Consider the following 20,158-nt stretch of genomic DNA (forward strand, 5'->3'; position numbering starts at 1 on the left):
TAGCAGTGTATTGGTTTTCTAGGTGGAGTGAAGCTTGAAAGATTAGTTTTTGAAAAGAGCTTGGCAAAGATATTGAAATCTACTGCCACTGCATGGCCACTATATTGCGAAGAATCTCCAAGTTGGCAACTACATTGTGAAGAATCTGTAAAACAAAATGTAACTCATTTTGTGATTAGTCTTACATTGTAATTAGTTTGTGCCCTGATGTACCGATTTATTTAAGTGTTGAATAACATTAATCTTTTTTGTTTCTTCGTTTAAAATGGAATTTGCAATCCATGCTACATTTACTGTAATTTGTACATTTCAGATATTTGCATGTCCCCTTTATCCTCTATTTCTCACTACACAAAATCCATACTTTGTGAAATGTTCTCCATTTTTCAGTTCCAGCTATTTATGCTCTTTCTACAATTTCATTATTGTTTTTCCAACATTTTTGTTATTTTATAGGTTAAGATTATTTGAAAAAGTTATTATCCACAATTACTTAAATTATCTCGTGTTTAAATTAAATCAAATTCTATACTATTATTAAAATAAATCATTATTAACTGCTTTTCTAATCAGTAATTGTTATCAACTCATTGGCTACAAGAATGAACATGAAATAACAGTTACATATATAAAATTCGTTCATTGATATCTTGCGAATTATACATCCAATAATTTTCCTAAAGATCCAATCTTTTGAATAACTAAAGTGATAAATCTCAAAGTTTATTTTATTTATTTTATTTTTGGTTGAACAGTTTTGTAATTAACTACACATGGGAAAGAATTTCTAGAGAGAGAGAGAGAGAGGGGTAGAGGTAGATGAGAACTAACAGCTACACTGAGCAGCAATGGTAGAAAGAGGGAAGAGAAGAGGATGCGGTGCGGAGTGGGGTGCCGGGGGCAGGTACCACGTGCAGAGTCTCATTAAAAGCCGTTAAGACTTAAAGGCCCCACCTCTCTCTCTAACTCTAACCTAACTCCCTCTCTCTCTCTCTCTCTCTCTCTCTCTCTCTCTCTGCAATTTCTCTTTAAACTACTTGTATACTTATATACACTCACACAAACAAACCCATTTCAAGATTGTCAATTTTTATGTACATCATTCATTACTTACATTACAACAACATTTTTATTACCTTCTGCTTGGTTCCATCTATTTTTTTTTCTTGTCTTAGATTTAAACTAATGCTTTCTTACCCGTAAACCCAATTGAGTTCAATTTTAGTCCCAGCTTCCGAAATTTCAGCTTTTCTCCAGGTTTGTTTTTCATTGTCTCTCTGTTTTTCTTTTGGGGACTGGGTCTCGCATAAACTTTGAAACTTTCTAGTGGTGGTTGTAGTTTTGACAACTGGGAACTGTTTTTCTTTTTTCTTTTTGGAAAGCTACAGGAAGTGTGAGTGATGTTCTTTCTGTTAATGCTTTTGCAGTTTTTAATTAAGGGTTAGTTTTAGTTTTTAGAATGGATTTGGGAATCTAATTATATGGTTACTTTTTTTTTTTTTTAAATCTTTTGTGGGGTTAATGAGTGTTTATTTTAAGTACCTTTTCATTGTTAAATTTGTTATCAATACATCCATGATCTTGAATCTGAGATACTTCATTGTAGATTGTTTACAACTTAATTTGGATACTTGGTGTTCAGTTTTAATTATGATTTAAATATTTGATTATAAAACAAGTCTACAACGAAAGCCAGAGTCTAAAGTGCTGAGAAATGATTAGTTCTCATAAAGTTTCATTCTTTGCAAGTCAAATAGGGACTTACCATAATTGGATGATTTTCTTCCAGTTCAATACTAGCTGTTTGATTTCTTTTATTTCTTTTGATCTGTGAACTTTTGCTCATGAACTATGGACAGATTAGACTGAGGAAAGTCCAGCATACAAATAAACTGTCTTCAAGGATAAACAAAAAGTGAATCAGAAATGACTTAATCTAAAGACTGCATCTTTAACCCTGAAATTTTTGGTAACAAAACCCTGTCTATATGCAGCACGTTGGAAGCACAGAGGAGACCGCCAATGGCAATGGATGTTGCACGTGGGAATGGTTATGTAAATGGGGTGGTTCCAACAAGGAGCCCTGCCACCATATCTGAAGTGGATGAGTTCTGCTATGCTCTTGGAGGAAAGAAACCAATCCACAGTATTTTAATTGCAAACAATGGAATGGCAGCTGTCAAATTTATTCGCAGTGTTAGGACATGGGCTTATGAAACATTTGGCACTGAGAAAGCAATCTTATTGGTGGCCATGGCTACTCCAGAAGACATGAGAATCAATGCAGAGCATATCAGAATTGCTGATCAGTTTGTGGAAGTTCCTGGTGGGACAAATAACAATAACTATGCCAATGTGCAGCTCATTGTAGAGGTGTGTGCATTAAATTTGTAATTTGTTCAGAGTTCTTTTATTGCGTCATATCCAGAACAAAAACATTACAGGATAACTAGGTTCAATAAGGGACATCCTAGCAGGAAGAATCTCGGTAAATGTTATTGGTTATCAACTGCTTTGATTAAAATCACTTACTCCTGCTACAATCTCCATGAAACTGAAGAAACTTAAACTAGTTGATTAAATGTATGGTATAAGTAAGTTATATGCTTTAATTGTGCTGTATCATGTGGTCTAGATCCTTGAAGTCCTTTCTTCAGGCATTTCAAAATATTATGAACATGAATTAACGGATATGAAGCTCTTTCTTACTCTTACAATATCTAATGCTATTTGATATTATATGGGCATTCTACCTTATTCTGATTTTTTTGAAAAATGTCAATCAGTTACTTAAGAAAGCTGAAATCTTGCTGTCCTTGTTGGTTGTCTGACAAAATTTTGATTTGTGGTTACCAGATGGCAGAGATAACCCATGTCGATGCAGTTTGGCCTGGTTGGGGTCATGCATCTGAGAACCCTGAGCTGCCAGATGCACTAAATGCAAAGGGGATAGTATTTCTTGGGCCTCCGGCTGTATCAATGGCAGCATTGGGTGATAAAATTGGCTCATCTTTAATTGCCCAAGCAGCGGATGTCCCAACTCTTCCATGGAGTGGCTCTCATGTAAGTATTTTTTACTCGTTAACCATGACTTAAATTTTTGGGCATCCTATCTAAGGTATTATGTTTCTGGGTGCTCCAGGTGAAAATTCCTCCAGAAAGTTGTTTGATTACCATCCCAGATGAGATGTACAGGGAAGCATGTGTATATACAACGGAGGAAGCGATTGCAAGTTGTCAAGTTGTTGGTTACCCTGCAATGATCAAGGCATCATGGGGTGGTGGTGGTAAAGGCATAAGAAAGGTTTAATTTCTACGTAATGAATTTTTGCATGTTTGAAAGGATTTTACCAAATGAATACTGTGAACTAACTTTTCGTATTTTCTTTTGGATTCTTTAGGTTCATAATGATGATGAAGTTAGGGCATTGTTCAAGCAAGTCCAAGGTGAAGTTCCTGGGTCGCCCATCTTTATAATGAAGGTTGCTTCCCAGGTTAGATTATCTTCTTCCCTTAATTTAGATGAAGAGCTTTTCCACTATGATTGCTGGATATCATATCTAATTTTAATGATCATTTGATTTTTCTCATTAGAGTCGACACTTGGAAGTCCAGTTACTCTGTGATCAGTATGGAAATGTAGCAGCTTTGCATAGCCGTGATTGCAGTGTTCAGAGGCGACACCAGAAAGTAGGTTTGTTTCTCCATTAATGTTTAAATTATTCATTGTCTTCACTTTTGGATGTTATCATAAAATATGATATTTTATCTGCTAGATTATACACAATCTCTGGGGAGCTTTTCATAACCTGACTTGCTCATTTATTTTAAATAGATAATTGAGGAAGGTCCAGTTACCGTTGCACCGCTGGTAACGGTTAAAAAACTGGAGCAGGCAGCTCGAAGGTTGGCAAAATGTGTGAATTATGTTGGAGCAGCTACAGTTGAGTATTTGTACAGTATGGATACTGGAGAATATTATTTTTTGGAGCTCAACCCCCGGTTACAGGTATGTGAAATTTTTCCAGACCTCAGTATTTTTTTTGTTATATTCATTAATCTCATGCAGTCACTTTTTGATTTCTTGATTCATGTTGCATTTTTCATGCTTTTTCTTACATTTTAAGAAATTGCTATGGATATAAAAGCTTTATGCTGTCCTGTAGATGGGAAATATTAGAAATATTCTTTTTTTGTCATCTGCTGACCAGGATTTAGTTGACCTTTCCAAGGTTCCACTTATAATGATGATAATTGGTTATGATAGCATAAAAATGTTTTAAGGTGTAATGTACCATAGAGTACTTTTTTTTTTTTGTAAAACTCATTTTTGTTACATTCTGATGCTAGTAACCTATGAGTGAAAGGAGTATTTCATTCCATAATAGATTCTCCTCTGATTTTCTTAAGGAGCTTTAATCTATAGATTAATTTGGATGCAGGTGGAGCACCCTGTCACTGAGTGGATTGCTGAAATTAATTTGCCAGCAGCCCAGGTAGCTGTTGGGATGGGAATTCCCCTCTGGAAAATTCCTGGTATGACATTTGGAAATTCAGCAAGATACTTTTCATCAGTCTGTGCACAATTTCTTTTAACCTTCGCTTTCTATATTCTTTATTTAATTAGAGATAAGACGCTTTTATGGAATGGAACATGGTGGAGGATATAATGCTTGGAGGAAAACTTCAGTTGCTACTCCTTTTGATTTTGACGAGGCGGAGTCCACAAGACCAAAAGGTCATTGTGTAGCTGTGCGTGTGACAAGCGAGGATCCAGACGATGGCTTTAAGCCTACCAGTGGCAAAGTGCAGGTAAAGCTCTCATAGTCTCAGGTTATTATTTTTTATTTGAAGTTTTCTTTGCCCTTTACCGAACCTATATCTGTATGGACTTGTTCAGGAGCTGAGTTTTAAAAGCAAGCCAAATGTGTGGGCTTACTTCTCTGTTAAGGTGCCTTTTTTTTTCTACCTGTTGTTTCACCTAAACACGCTTTTGTTGAAAGAATCTTGGATTTCTAACCATAATAACTTACATTCTAATGTGCAGTCTGGTGGTGGCATTCATGAATTCTCAGATTCTCAATTTGGTAAGCAGCAGCTGGTATTATAGTTCATAAACTGGTTTTTACAGATTGAATTTAATCAAATTAGGGCAACTTGGTGGGAAATTAAAATAATATTATTTTTTTTGTTTGTAATTTTCACTCGTTTCATAACAGTAAAAGTAGAGCCTAAATTAACAAAGCACTGCAGGAGGTCCAATGCTTACTTCTTTTTGCCAAAATGATTCACCTGCATATTGAGAATTGATGGATAATACTAAAATGACTTTTAGTATTATTTGAAGATCATAATTTAATTCTAAAATTCTTTTTTATTGCAAAATAATATTCTCCTTATTTAATCTTTATTTCTTTTCCAAAATCATTTTCAGGGATGGTATGATCAGATTTTACTACAGATTTGTGGAAGCAATTCTTTTTGTCATTTGTCAATTACTATTGTACTGTAAATATGTTTATGCACCCTTAGAGTCACATCTGCATGAATATTTACATCCATGTACTTCAGGGCTACTGCATGTAACATTAACTTACATTGTTAGAGGTTAAGGTGTAGCTTAGCACAGTGAAATTCACAGCATAGAGCATGCCATGAATCCTCATGGTCTCCTTCCATATGACTTGCCACACCTGATAAGGCATCAAGTAAATTTGATCTCAGTTTTGGTTGTGAAGTATGATTAAATTCATACTTTATCCTGCCAATACAAAAACTTGTTGTAACTAATATTTGGATGAAGTGTGCCTTCACTGAGTCCAAAGTTATGCACTGTTTCATACTTTAATCATTTGAAAATTAGATGAAGTTACTAAAATAAGTTATGACGAAAATGATTCCTGTTAGTATGATATTTATGAATCTTCTTGTGTAAATAATTCAAGTTGGCATTCACCTTTGACAATGGGTATTTTCCAAAAAGTTTGCTGGTTATACGTTTTCCATCCATGTAGTTCATTTGTTATAATGGTCTGTCACTCAAGGTTGTTGTGATCTTTCCTCAGGACATGTTTTTGCCTTCGGGGAGTCGAGAGCTTTGGCTATAGCAAATATGGTCCTTGGGCTGAAAGAAATTCAAATTCGAGGAGAAATCCGTACCAATGTTGACTACTCAATTGACCTTTTACATGTAAACTTCTCACCTCTTGATAATATTTTACTGGTTGCTTTCCTTTCAATGGACTGAGAAAAGGCTAGTAAAAACGATCCGGCAGAAATAAAATTAACATGATTTGAAATGTTATGCAGGCTTCTGATTATAAAGACAATAAAATTCACACAGGTTGGTTGGACAGCAGAATTGCTATGAGGGTTAGAGCTGAAAGGCCCCCGTGGTACCTCTCTGTTGTTGGAGGGGCTCTTTACGTAAGTAGTCATGCGTTGACATAAAAGGAAAATTAATAACCTTTTGTCTGCAATATTTTCAATTTCTATCTTGTATAATATATCATCATGATTCTTTTTCTTTTCTCTTTTTTTTTTTTATATATATATATTTTTATCTCTCTCAGAAAGCATCCGCTAGCAGTGCAGCTATGGTTTCAGATTATGTTGGTTATCTTGAAAAGGGGCAAATCCCTCCCAAGGTACTCAATGAAGAGTTCTTGTTGATGTATGTATTGCTTATTTGGTTAATGTTTATTAATTCTAGTTCTGTGTTTTCAGCACATATCACTTGTGAACTCTCAAGTTTCTTTGAACATTGAAGGAAGCAAATACATGGTATGAGTACCTATCATTTCATTATCCTTCTCAAATGTGAAGTTTTGTGTTTATGTTTTTCATTCTTTTCTAATAGCTATGTTTTGTTGGCATTGATAATATCATAATATGTGCCACTAACATTTTGGGAAATTGTTCCTAGATTGACATGGTTAGAGGTGGGCCAGGGAGCTATAGATTGAGGATGAATGAATCAGAGATTGAAGCAGAGATACATACTTTACGTGATGGAGGTTTATTGATGCAGGCAACCATTAATTTTCCCCATAGCTCTTTTATAATTTACTTTGTGCATATTCTGTCTATCTGTCATTATGCTCCATATGACCTTTCCTCCATTTCCATCTGTAACTTCAATTTTCTTACAGTTGGATGGAAACAGCCATGTGATATATGCAGAGGAAGAGGCTGCTGGAACTCGTCTTCTCATTGATGGAAGGACTTGCTTGCTACAGAATGATCATGATCCATCAAAGTTAATAGCGGAAACGCCATGCAAGCTGTTAAGATATTTGGTTTCAGATGGTAGTCATATTGAAGCTGACACCCCATATGCAGAGGTCGAAGTTATGAAGATGTGCATGCCTCTTCTTTCACCTGCTTCTGGAGTTATTCAGTTTAAAATGTCTGAAGGTCAAGCGATGCAGGTATTTTACTATTTCACATGCATGCATGCACGCATATGTATAACTTTGATAACCAAGTTTGGTGTGAGTTTAAGATTCGGTTTCTTTTAGGCTGGTGAGCTTATAGCACGACTTGATCTTGATGATCCTTCAGCTGTACGTAAGGCTGAGCCTTTTCATGGGAGCTTCCCACTACTGGGGCCTCCAACTGCTGTTTCTGGTAAGGTTCATCAGAGATGTGCTGCAAGTCTAAATGCAGCTCGTATGATTCTTGCTGGCTATGATCATAATTTTGATGAAGTAAGTATTCTCTTGCCATGTTATGGATCAATATTTATCTATTGTCTTTGCCTTTTTCTTTTCCTTATTTTTTCACTTGATATATACAACATAGACAAAAGATATAATGTATTTTGGTGTTCTGAATATTGACAATATCTCTTGAATTCTGATGTCTTATGCAATGATTTTGACAGGTAGTGCAAAACTTGCTCAATTGTCTTGATAGTCCTGAACTTCCTTTCCTTCAGTGGCAAGAGTGCTTATCTGTATTGGCAACTCGCCTTCCCAAAGATCTTAGAAATGAGGTGATTATTTACATGTTTGCTTTTACATTGTAGTGGACTTAAGCTCACAACACGACCTGATTTCGTCTTGATCCAATTGCTTTAGCTGGAATCAAAGTATAAGGAGTTTGAGGGGATGTCAAGCTCCCAGAACATTGACTTCCCAGCCAAATTGCTAAGGGGTGTTCTTGAGGTGAGTTCCTTATCTCATGTTCCTGGGTTGAACTCTTTTCTTCCTCGTTAATCTTTGATTATAATATGCTTGGCTATGCATGTTTCTCCAGGCTCATTTATCCTCCTGTCCTGAAAAAGAAATAGGAGCCCAGGAAAGGCTTGTTGAACCTTTAATGAGCCTTGTGAAGTCTTACGAGGGAGGACGGGAAAGTCATGCCCGAATCATTGTTCAGTCACTTTTTGAAGAGTATTTATCCGTTGAAGAATTGTTTAGTGACAATATCCAGGTAATCTTGTTCCCTTAGAATATAGCATCGAAGTTATGATGAGAGTACGTTGTCGTATTTTCTGAGATTGCTAAATCTATCTTATTTATCATCTTTTTGGAAGCTCTAGCTCTCAATCAGAGCATAACACTGGATTATTATTGGTTCAGTTCTGGTTTTCCTTTTCTAGTTAAGTTGTTAATTTTTCACTTTTAAAACTTGATTTGCGGCATAAACCTGTCTTAATAATTGCTTTCATTGCCAGTTCCTTCTGTACAATGTGCTAATTAAATAGGTAATACTTATATTATACTCTTTGCTCTTCATGCCATTGTAAGTTCACATTTTCAAATCGACGCCCTTCACCACTATTATATCTGAAACATTTCTCTTTGTACTTGCTTTCTTTTTCTTCCCATCTCCATTCCCAACTGAATTTAAAATTTGAATTTCTTTGGACGAACTGTTGATGCACTCCATGCTTGGTTATGGCTCCTGTATGCATTACATTTTGATAAATCACTTGCTAGCTAAAATTATTAGGAAATTGGCGTGTAACTCCACCATTTACTTTGTTCTGATTTTGCTGCTATTTTTGAGTGTGACATCACTTTCTAATATTTTGATTCTACTTTCTATCTTAGGCTGATGTCATTGAACGTCTTAGACTTCAATATAAGAAAGATCTACTGAAGGTTGTGGACATTGTCCTTTCTCATCAGGTATAAGAACTGTCACATGCTCAGTTCATTTGCCATTTTTCTTGTCTTTTCCCCTGCATTAACATTGAAAACATTTGCACTAATACTGTTTTTGTTTTGAATTGTAGGGTGTCCGGAGTAAAAATAAGCTGATACTACGGCTCATGGAACAACTGGTTTACCCTAACCCAGCTGCTTATAGGGATAAACTAATTCGGTTCTCTCAACTTAACCATACAAGTTATTCTGAGGTTGGCAATTGCTCTGTCTGATTGTGTGTCACTTATTAAACTTTAGTCTATGTCATTTATTGTATTCATTTTAAACATACAAGTCAATTTATTTTATAAATTAGTCTCAAGGTTGACATGAAGAGGATTATAAACATCTTAAGGATTATCTCCTCCATCTCTCTCTCTCCCTCTCTGTGTTTCCTTCTCTTTTAAATTATATCAGTTGGTTAATGTTATTTGTGAAGCAAATATAATTATTAAATTTATTTTTGAAAATTCTAATTCCCAATTTGCACATGTAGCTGGCACTGAAAGCAAGTCAACTGCTAGAACAAACCAAACTGAGTGAACTTCGTTCCACCATTGCCAGAAGTCTTTCTGAACTAGAGATGTTTACTGAGGATGGTGAAAATATGGATACTCCCAAGAGGAAAAGTGCCATTAATGAACGAATGGAGGATCTTGTGAGCGCTCCTTTGGCTGTTGAAGATGCCCTTGTGGGTCTGTTTGATCACAGTGATCACACCCTTCAAAGGCGGGTTGTGGAAACTTATGTTCGTAGGCTGTATCAGGTACTGTACTTTAAACTCTCAAACATTTTCTTCTTGTTATTTTCTAGGAAATAGTATATTAAACTAATCATTTGTGCATGTCATCAGCCCTATCTTGTAAAGGGAAGTGTCAGGATGCAATGGCATAGATCTGGTCTTATTGCTTCATGGGAGTTCTTGGAAGAGCATATTGGGAGAAAAAATGGCTCTGAAGATCAAATGTCAGATGAACCAGTGGTTGAGAAATACAGTGAAAGGAAATGGGGAGCCATGGTTATCATAAAATCTCTACAATTTTTGCCTGCAATCATTAATGCTGCATTAAGGGAAACAGCCCATAACCTTCATGAAGCAATTCCAAATGGATCCATGCAATCGGCTAACTTTGGCAATATGATGCATATTGCATTGGTGGGGATCAACAACCAGATGAGTCTGCTTCAGGACAGGTATGCCCCTTTGGCAGTTCAATATTAAATAGTTCTGTTGAGATTCAAATATTAGTAGTTCACACATCTCTGTAAGTTTGCAATTTATGCAGGATTTAAGACTTGCCACTTATTAATTAAGTTGGAACCTTTAAGAAATCAGATAGAAACAATTTCTAAGCTTATATAACCCTCAGAAGATGCATGCGCGCATACTTAGATGCCATATATTTTTTAACAGTCAAAACTGGCAATCACACCATTGTGACCATCCTCATCTTGCACTATTCTTTGTCCTTTTGCAGTGGGGATGAGGATCAGGCTCAAGAGAGAATTAACAAGTTAGCCAAAATTCTTAAAGAGCAAGAAGTAGGCTCCTGTTTACGCACTGCAGGTGTTGGGGTTATTAGCTGTATCATACAGAGGGATGAAGGGAGAGCCCCTATGAGGCATTCCTTTCACTGGTCAGCAGAAAAGCTCTATTACGAGGAAGAGCCATTACTGCGACATCTAGAACCTCCACTGTCCATCTACCTTGAACTGGTCTGTTAGCATATCACTGTGGCTAATTCTTTTGGTTTGGAGAAAATGAACTAAAAGTAAAAATGAGATAACTTTACATCATTTTATCTGAAGTTTCTGTTTTGTTGATCCAGGACAAACTTAAAGGTTATGGGAACATAAAATACACTCCATCGCGTGACAGACAATGGCACTTGTACACTGTTGTAGATAAGCCAGTGCCAATCAAGAGGATGTTTCTTAGAACTCTTCTGAGGCAGCCCACAACAAATGAAGGGTTTACTGCACATCAAGGGCTAGGTGTGGAAGTTCCTCGTACTCAATTTGACATGTCCTTTACATCAAGGAGCATTTTGAGGTCTTTAGTGGCTGCAATGGAGGAGTTGGAGCTTAATGTGCACAATGCTACTGTCAGTTCTGACCATGCTCATATGTATCTCTGTATCTTGAGAGAACAACAAATAGATGATCTTGTGCCTTATCCCAAGTAAGTGTCCACATTTTTGTTAAAGATTTATTACATCGTTAAAAGCTCTTATATGGACTGTTATGATGAGATTTTGTCACTAGGAGAGTTGATGTAGATGCCGCCCAGGAAGAAGCTGCCGTTGAGAGAATCTTGGAAGAACTAGCTAGGGAAATACATGCATCAGCTGGTGTAAGAATGCATAGGTTAAATGTTTGCGAGTGGGAAGTGAAGTTCTGGATAACATCATCTGGTCAGGCAAATGGGGCTTGGAGAGTTGTCATCACAAATGTGACTGGTCATACATGTGCAGTACATGTAAGTGTGAATGCCTTCTTATACTTGTTCAAGGAAATGTCTTTTACTCATCTGTTTCAGTTTAATTGCTTCAGGTAAAGGTATCTTTCATCTATTCATGCATTTTAGCGGACAAATTATTGAATGGTTCATACCAATATTACCAACTACCATCACTGTTTAAATTCACATTGGCTATAGACCATAAACTTTTCTGATTTAGAATTTCATTAGCATATCTGGATATATCTAATGCAACTAAATGGAGAGTCGAAAAACAAATATAACTTGAATCTGTATAGTTATGTATATGTAAATTTAATATGGAATCTTTGCTTGCTTTGCAAACTTGCTTCTTGACGTATATTACCAATGTAGACGAGGTATGATATTAATAAATACTATGTAAAATTTCAATGGCAGAAATATAATGCGTTTAGGTTCCTGTATTAGCTAATATTTTTTATTGGAATCATCACATCATAGTTATACTCCTATTTGATGTGATAATCAGATATATAGAGAACTAGAGGATTCCAGCAAACATGGAGTGGTCTACCATTCAATCTCTATACAGGGTCCTCTGCATGGTGTATTGGTAAATGCAATCTATCAGCCCTTGGGAGTTCTTGATCGGAAACGTTTGCTGGCAAGGAGAAGCAGCACCACTTACTGCTATGATTTTCCATTGGTATGTAATTCAAAATTACCTTTAAAAATTGTTGGTTATTTCTTTTTATTTTATGCACAATAACAAATTAAATTGTTGGTTATTTCTTTTTATTTTATGCACAAAGACAAATTACAGCTCAAATTGTGTTGCTGAACATGTGTCATACTTTTAGGCATTTGAGACAGCCTTAGAACAAATATGGGCTTCCCAGTTACCAGGAACTGAAAAACCCAAGGATAATTCTCTTCTTAAAGTCACAGAGCTCGTATTTGCTGATCAGAAAGGAAGCTGGGGTACTCCTCTTGTTCCCATGGAGCGCCCAGCCGGAATCAATGATGTTGGCATGGTAGCATGGTGCATGGAGATGTCAACCCCTGAGTTCCCTTCTGGAAGGAAAGTATTGATAGTAGCAAATGATGTAACCTTCAAAGCTGGGTCTTTTGGTCCAAGAGAGGATGCATTCTTCTTTGCAGTAACCGATCTTGCTTGCACTAAGAAGCTGCCATTGATTTATCTTGCAGCAAACTCTGGCGCTCGAATTGGTGTTGCTGAGGAAGTCAAGTCCTGCTTTAGAGTATGTTGGTCTGATGAATCAAGCCCAGAGCGTGGCTTTCAGTATGTATATCTGAGTTCTGAGGATTATAATGACATTGGATCATCTGTTATAGCACATGAGTTGAATCTGCCTAGTGGAGAAACCAGATGGGTGATAGATGCCATTGTTGGAAAGGAGGATGGCCTGGGGGTAGAGAACTTATCTGGAAGTGGGGCCATTGCTAGTGCATATTCTAGGGCATACAAAGAAACCTTTACCTTAACATATGTGACTGGCAGAACAGTGGGAATTGGAGCTTACCTTGCTCGCCTTGGGATGCGTTGCATACAGAGACTGGATCAGCCCATTATATTGACTGGTTTCTCTGCTTTGAACAAACTCCTCGGCCGTGAGGTGTATAGCTCTCACATGCAACTTGGTGGACCTAAGATTATGGCAACTAATGGGGTAGTGCATCTTACTGTTGCAGATGATCTAGAAGGTGTTTCAGCTATTTTGAAGTGGCTAAGCTGTACTCCTCCTTATGTGGGAGGTACGCTTCCGGTTTTATGTCCTGTGGATCCAACTGAAAGGCCTGTGGAGTACTTCCCTGAAAACTCATGTGATCCACGAGCTGCTATTTCTGGTGTTTTGGATGGTAATGGAAAGTGGCTTGGGGGTATTTTTGACAAGGATAGCTTTGTTGAGATACTGGAAGGGTGGGCAAGGACTGTTGTGACTGGACGGGCAAAACTTGGAGGAATTCCTGTCGGAGTAATAGCTGTTGAGACACAAACTGTAATGCAAGTGATTCCTGCTGACCCAGGACAGCTTGATTCCCACGAGAGGGTAGTCCCTCAGGCTGGACAAGTATGGTTTCCAGATTCTGCAACCAAAACAGCTCAGGCAATTTTGGATTTCAACAGAGAAGAGCTTCCACTTTTCATTCTTGCTAACTGGAGAGGCTTTTCCGGTGGACAGAGGGACTTGTTTGAAGGTATCCTTCAGGCTGGTTCAACCATAGTTGAGAACCTTAGGACATACAAGCAACCCGTTTTCGTATACATCCCCATGATGGGTGAGCTTCGTGGTGGGGCATGGGTCGTTGTGGACAGTCAGATCAATTCAGACCACATCGAAATGTATGCAGATCGAACTGCTAAAGGTAATGTCCTTGAGCCAGAAGGAATGATCGAGATCAAGTTCAGGACAAAGGAGTTGCTTGAGTGCATGGGTAGGCTTGATCAACAGCTGATCGCTTGGAAGGCAAAACTTCAGGAAGCCAGGAATAGTGGAACTTATGGGGTCTTTGAATCTATACAGCAGCAAATAAAATCTCGTGAAAGGCAACTTTTACCAGTTTACACACAGATAGCCACCAGATTCGCAGAGCTTCATGATTCTTCCCTAAGGATGGCTGCAAAAGGGGTCATCAGAGAAGTTGTTGACTGGGGTAGATCCCGCACTTACTTCTACAAAAGGTTATGTAGGAGAATTGCCGAGGGTGAAATGATCAAGACAGTAAAAGATGCAGCTGGTCACCAGCTGTCACATAAATCTGCTATAGACTTGATCAAAAATTGGTTCTTGGAATCAGGTATTGCAAGTGGCAAAGCAGACGCGTGGGAGGATGATGAAGCTTTCTTTGCATGGAAGGATGTTCCAGGAAACTACGAAGAAAAGCTACAGGAGTTACGGATCCAGAAGGTGTTGCTTCAATTGACAAACATAGGTGAATCTATGTTAGATTTGAAAGCTCTACCTCAAGGTCTTGCTGCCCTTCTAGAAAAGGTAAGTTATTATATTGTCTCTGGTTTGCTCTGCATTTCTTTTATGTGGGACCGGACCACAGAGATGATGCATTTTCTTTAATTGCAGGTGGAGCCATCAAGCCGAGGGCTGTTGATTGATGAGCTCCGGAAGGTGCTCAATTGATTTAAGTGCTTTAGTATAAAGTATGGTTCTGCATTCATTCAGAATTATGCTCGTCTATAGGTCCCACTGAGAAAGAAACATAGTAACATATACAGTAGCTATTTGCCTGCCTTGTGCAGCTGTAATTTATCAACCACGAGGAAACCTCGCTGTAAATTGGAGGAGGATACCCGCACAATTGTAAATGTAACTGTCATCTTTGAGTGAAATAGGGGAGTAGATTTCGGTTGGTAACGGGTAAATTGGCGAGAATCGGCAGCCTATGCACTCCATGGCTGTTCCTTGGCTTGTTGGTCATTATTTTTGTAATAATTTCTGAGATGTATTAATTACATATACGGATGAATAAAAACCCTATTAGAGCTTCAGAAATTTGCTAATCATTCGAGTTTGCCCTCGCTACCTTAACATATAATGATAGTAATTTCATGAAATCGAGCCTGAAAAGTTTCACATGTTGTCTAACTTATCTCTAAAATTAGAGCATATATTTAAAGGAAAACAAAAGATGATCCGAGAAAAACAATTCAACAAAAGCAAGAAAATGCAATTAAAATGAAATATGTAAAACTGTTAAAGGAAAGAGGATCTTTGGGATAAACTATTTCTGCCTCTTCATGTTGTACTTAAGTTTTTGTTTCTCCTTTTCATTTCCTGTTTTGTTCGCTGCTGCTTCTCCTTTTCTTTTTCTTCTCTCTTCTTCCTTCTCTCTTCCCTTTCCTTCCTCTCATTTTCTTCTCTATTCCTTGCCTCCTCTTTTGCATTCTTTTGCTTTGCTTTCCTTTTCTTTTCGTTCTCCTTCAGATCTTCCCTTGTCAATTCGTTTTTTACCTTGAAACACATTTTTGGTTGAGCCTCCTCACTTTCAGAAAGATGAACCTGTATATAATTCTGTAACTCGATATTAAGCCGTCCTCATTTGTTCATTTTCAGTATCCTTACATTCCTTGTCATTACTGCCACTAGCCGGCCAAAGTAATAAATCCAAAAGCAGGATGCAACATTATCAAATAGATATTTCAGCCCTCCTTTTGCCTTAAACAAGAACCGATTCTATACAAGTTCAATGAACTACAAAACGGTGCGAATTTCAAGATATCGAATGTTAGACAAGCATAATATAAAAATTGAAAAAAGGTTTACACATTACAGTAGTCAACTTGTGGGTCATTACATTAAATAATTCTATCTATTTACCAATACAGAATTTGCCAAAAATGTTGGACAAGACCTCTTCAGAGATGCCTTCTCCACTTATCTGTCCAAGGGCCAATGCAGCATCCCTCAAATCAATTGTCCAAAAGTCCAACGGCATTTCATCTTTTATTGACGATTTCAACCTTGCAAGTGCCTCCTTGGTTCGCATAAGCTGCTCACATTGTCTCTGTATATCACCAATTCATTATATGAAAATCAATTATAACATAAAGTGAAAAATGACTTGACTATGCAGTGATGGTTGACTCTGACAGTGATAGTTAGCTTTAATGTTTGAAACTATGGCTGTTTAGTGAAAGAAAAGAGAACTAAACAAACATAGAGTAAAACAAAAGAGCTTGATTCACAATGAGCAGCCAAACCTGGTTCACTGTCCATTTTCGACCCCCTGTAGGTATCCTGTTCAGACCCACAATCTCTGAAATTGCCATCTCCAACTCTTTGATTCCTTGACCAGTAACAGCACAAGTGAAAATGTGCTTACTAAAAGCTTTGCTGTACCTACCAATCCATTCCATGCTTAAAGATGGAGCAGTGTCTATTTTGTTAATCGCGAGGACCACTGGTGTTGAAGATCCAACTGATTTCTGCAATTCCAAAAGGAAAGCAATAAAATTGTAACTCCTCAACAAGTTTAAATCAACTGTGCCACAACAGACAGGTCACTATCATCTCAAAATATTCATGCAGACATGCTGCAATTGCAACATTTAAAATTGTTGTGAGAGCAAGAGAGAGAGAGAGAGGCAAGGGAGTTAGCTTCCAAGACCTTATTAGATTCGATCCTACTCAGAAGTTCAGAATCTTCTGAGGTCCATCCATCAAAAGCACTTATTGTCAAGATAATTACATCAGCGCCCATAGCAACTGCTTCAGATCTCTCCACACCTGTAAAGACAATGGCATTAGACCATGAATAGAATTTCAGGTACAGAGTTCCAATTCATGCCTCTTTTGCTAATCACTTTACTTCTTCCATCAATATATTTCAAAATCAAGGAAAATAATTTTTCTTTTCTTTTTCTAAATGAAGTTTTAAGCTTTGTCCGCAATTCGAACATGATTAAATCATGGAAGAAAATATACAGGCAACTTCATCTGAAGAAAACTGTAACCATTGATAAGGTTATCAGGACATCATACCAATCTTCTCAACGATGTCATCAGTTTCCCTGATCCCTGCTGTATCAAGGAGGGTTACCGGGATACCACCAACAGTAACACCAGCTTCAACAACATCCCTGGTGGTTCCAGCAATTTCTGTAACAATTGCCCTCTCACTCTGCATGCTAAACAAAAACATGACACTCAAACAATCTTGAACTTTTGTATTTAAGTAAAATAGACGATAACAAAACAAACAAGGTTTATATAAAAAAGGGAAATTAAACACATGTTTGATCAGGAAATTAGAGAATCAAATAAAAAAGAAGAATACAGAGGAAATGGAAAAGGTTGTTGCAACATACTTTGCTCCATGCATTAAGAAGGCTTGACTTCCCAACATTTGGACGGCCGACAAGTGCAATCTGCAAGATTTTAAAGGAGAATATCACTATGTCAGGATCACATAAACATGCATAGATCAGAAAATCCATTGATCTTTATGATTTCAGCATTTGCAAGATACATACTAACTATACGAAGCAAGATCCATAAAAAAACCATGAACCTGGCATCTATCTGGCCTATATCCAAATTTGGTGAATGATGAGTGATTACTATGTTGTAGTAAAGCTAATGAGAGTAAATAACACATTTTTCATGCTTTGGAGTACTCGTGCTGGTTTTAGCTTCAATAACTAAAAAAACGAAAATAAGAACATAAATTTGAATTTATGCATCCTAAAATAATCAGTTTAAGAATATCAAGAAATGAAGTAGACTCATAATTCCTTAAGCTACAGATGCATAGCACTGAAAATATTAGAAGGCTGCCTTGCAGATTTATTAATGCAAGGTTATGAAAACATCACATAAACTGTCTTGCAAATCATACCTGTAATCCAGATTGTAGAAGTTTGTCATAATTGGCTGTCTCTAGTGCAATTTCTATATCTTGTGACATAACATGTATTCTGTCCACAATTAGATTCAAATCTAGCGGTGGCATTTCATCATCAAAGTCTAAACGAGCTTCGATCTCAGTAAGCAACTCAATGCACTGTGCTCGTAGTGACTTGACCAAAGAAGCAAAGCCTCCCTGTCAAATAGAGATGGTTTTTCAGTGGCTGCTATTCGTGGTTTCAGTAAAGCCATACACAACTTAATGTAACGTTATAGAGATAGACATTCACAGTTACTTAAAGATAAAAATAATATGATGACTCTGAAATTACTACAGAATTGAGTGCTCAAAAGAAGACGTACCTGCGATTACTACAAAATTGAGTGCTCAAAAGAAGACGTACCTGCAGTCCAGCCAGAGCTGCATCAGCAGCTGTCACGGAGTTGGCTGAAATTAATTTTCCAACATTCTCAGCTTGGGATAGGTCCACGCGGCCATTTAGAAACGCTCGAAGAGTGAACTCACCTGAAAGAATAAAAATTTATAAATAATTCAATATTCCAGCAAGTAAAAGGGCTAGGCATGCATTTCAACTAGCAGTAGGGATAGAGCCAAATTGTTGGTTTTGCAGTCGAAAGTAATGAAGATTGTAATGGGTCATAAGAAGCAAATAAACAAGTAAAAAAGAAGCCAACCTGGCTCTGCAAGCCTAGCTCCAGCTTGAAGACAAGCTCGGAGCACCCGAGTAAGACAAACTTCACTCCCGTGACACTGAAGCTCAACCACATCTTCACAAGTGTAGGATCTTGGAGACAACATTGGTAAAGCTAAAACCTGATTCAGTCACATTGTAGAAACTTTGCAATTTTTCATTCCTAAACCATAACTAGAATTAACAATTTACTTAAATAAGACCTGAAAATTTAAAAATGCAATATTTTTAAATAAAATGAAGTACCTCATCAATTACATTCCCTTCATTATCCAAAGCAACTCCGTAATCCACGACATGACTAGTTGGTTGCCAAATCTTTTTCTTTTTCTTTTTACTCATTGGTTTAAACACGCGTGCAGCAACATCCACAGCCGATGGACCCGACAACCGGACAATACCAACGGCGGCAGGTGGGCCACCTACGGAAGTGACAATGGCAGCAATAGTAGTACCTGAATTATCATTATCAGAAGAACCATTTGAACCCAGAAAGCGCTGGTCTTTATTGTTGAGAAACAAAGTGGGTTTTGGGTTTGGGTTGGGATTGAGAGTGGAATGGCTTTTGGGTCTGTGGGTTTTGAGAGGGGAGAGAAAGGGTAGGTTCTTATTAGCAGTGGTTATGGAGGTTGAGAGCTTGGGGGCTAATTGTAAGGTTTTTTGAGTGAAGAAATGAGTGATCATGATACGAATTGCTGGGACAAGGCACTGAGCCATTCTAGTTTTGTTGCAAGTTTTCTGGAGACACGAAAGCTAAAGAACAAGATAGGGTTTAAGGGGATAAAGTTTCGGTTTGTCCCCTAAACTTTCATGTGAGGTCCAATTCACCTAAAATTATATTTATTTTTTTTGACTATTTTAGCCAAGATATTTGCATTTATGGCTGATATTCCCCTTTAAGCAAGCCTCTAGCTGAAGGAAAAGAATCAAATCAGAATTGAAGAAGTTTGAGATTAGTCACTCCATGTGCAAAAGGGCCAAAAAGATAAGTTCTGAAAACATTTAGGTATACTTTGAATCACCGAAAAATACTGCAATATATTATAAGTTATAAAATAATATGACTCATAAATCTTCTCCAAATTATATTTTGTGTGTAGATTTTGGTTCAAAGGGTCACACAAGCTTCCACCTTTCCCTCTTTTATGCATAGGCTTTTTGCTTGAGAAGTGGCTCTAAGTAGGTTGTGTTGTGTTGTATTTTAAATTATTTTATGTAGCGTTTTCATTCGTATCTATTTCATTGTCTCTGTCTTTTTCGAGGTAAATAATAGTGTGACCATCCTTTTACAACTTTGAAAAGATACAAACCCTATCCGGAAAAGTAATTAGAAAAAAAGTGCGGCTTTAATGGTTGATTATAATAATTGAAGGAATAATTATAAAAATAGTATCTAGATTTATTAAAATTTAATAATTAAATATTTAAATTTTTAAAAATTATAATTTAAGGTATGAAACTTAA

General features: G+C 37.1%; 2 protein-coding genes across 3 annotated transcripts; one reads left to right on the forward strand and one right to left on the reverse strand.

The window, feature by feature from the left end:
* The first annotated feature begins 668 nt into the window (after nucleotides 1-668).
* LOC8263032 (acetyl-CoA carboxylase 1) lies at nucleotides 669-15,136 on the forward strand. 2 transcript variants are annotated; one of them, XM_002513835.4, is made up of 31 exons: nucleotides 669-1,257; nucleotides 1,995-2,373; nucleotides 2,857-3,063; nucleotides 3,143-3,304; nucleotides 3,402-3,494; nucleotides 3,595-3,690; nucleotides 3,836-4,009; nucleotides 4,443-4,536; nucleotides 4,628-4,812; nucleotides 4,901-4,951; nucleotides 5,048-5,087; nucleotides 6,066-6,190; nucleotides 6,310-6,426; nucleotides 6,573-6,647; nucleotides 6,727-6,783; nucleotides 6,926-7,030; nucleotides 7,152-7,430; nucleotides 7,521-7,709; nucleotides 7,886-7,996; nucleotides 8,082-8,168; nucleotides 8,260-8,436; nucleotides 9,060-9,137; nucleotides 9,245-9,367; nucleotides 9,652-9,921; nucleotides 10,009-10,349; nucleotides 10,634-10,871; nucleotides 10,985-11,337; nucleotides 11,421-11,634; nucleotides 12,128-12,304; nucleotides 12,459-14,612; nucleotides 14,700-15,136. In XM_002513835.4, the coding sequence occupies exons 2-31, from the start codon at nucleotides 2,023-2,025 to the stop codon at nucleotides 14,754-14,756; spliced, it is 6,780 nt and encodes a 2,259-aa protein (XP_002513881.2). In that variant the 5' UTR covers nucleotides 669-1,257; nucleotides 1,995-2,022; the 3' UTR covers nucleotides 14,757-15,136. The 2 variants fall into 2 exon arrangements, with proteins under 2 accessions (XP_002513881.2, XP_048227071.1); XM_048371114.1 differs by having other exon boundaries at nucleotides 669-904.
* A 407-nt stretch (nucleotides 15,137-15,543) lies between these two features.
* On the reverse strand, nucleotides 15,544-19,527 carry LOC8263029 (tRNA modification GTPase MnmE). The gene is made up of 9 exons (XM_002513832.4): nucleotides 18,941-19,527; nucleotides 18,678-18,816; nucleotides 18,386-18,507; nucleotides 17,974-18,177; nucleotides 17,444-17,503; nucleotides 17,118-17,256; nucleotides 16,744-16,862; nucleotides 16,337-16,561; nucleotides 15,544-16,140 (listed from the first exon to the last, which is right to left on the reverse strand). The coding sequence occupies exons 1-9, from the start codon at nucleotides 19,409-19,411 to the stop codon at nucleotides 15,946-15,948; spliced, it is 1,674 nt and encodes a 557-aa protein (XP_002513878.2). The 5' UTR covers nucleotides 19,412-19,527; the 3' UTR covers nucleotides 15,544-15,945.
* Nucleotides 19,528-20,158: the final 631 nt, after the last annotated feature.

The sequence above is a fragment of the Ricinus communis genome, chromosome 2 (assembly GCF_019578655.1).
Source record: "Ricinus communis isolate WT05 ecotype wild-type chromosome 2, ASM1957865v1, whole genome shotgun sequence".
Lineage (NCBI taxonomy): Eukaryota > Viridiplantae > Streptophyta > Magnoliopsida > Malpighiales > Euphorbiaceae > Ricinus > Ricinus communis.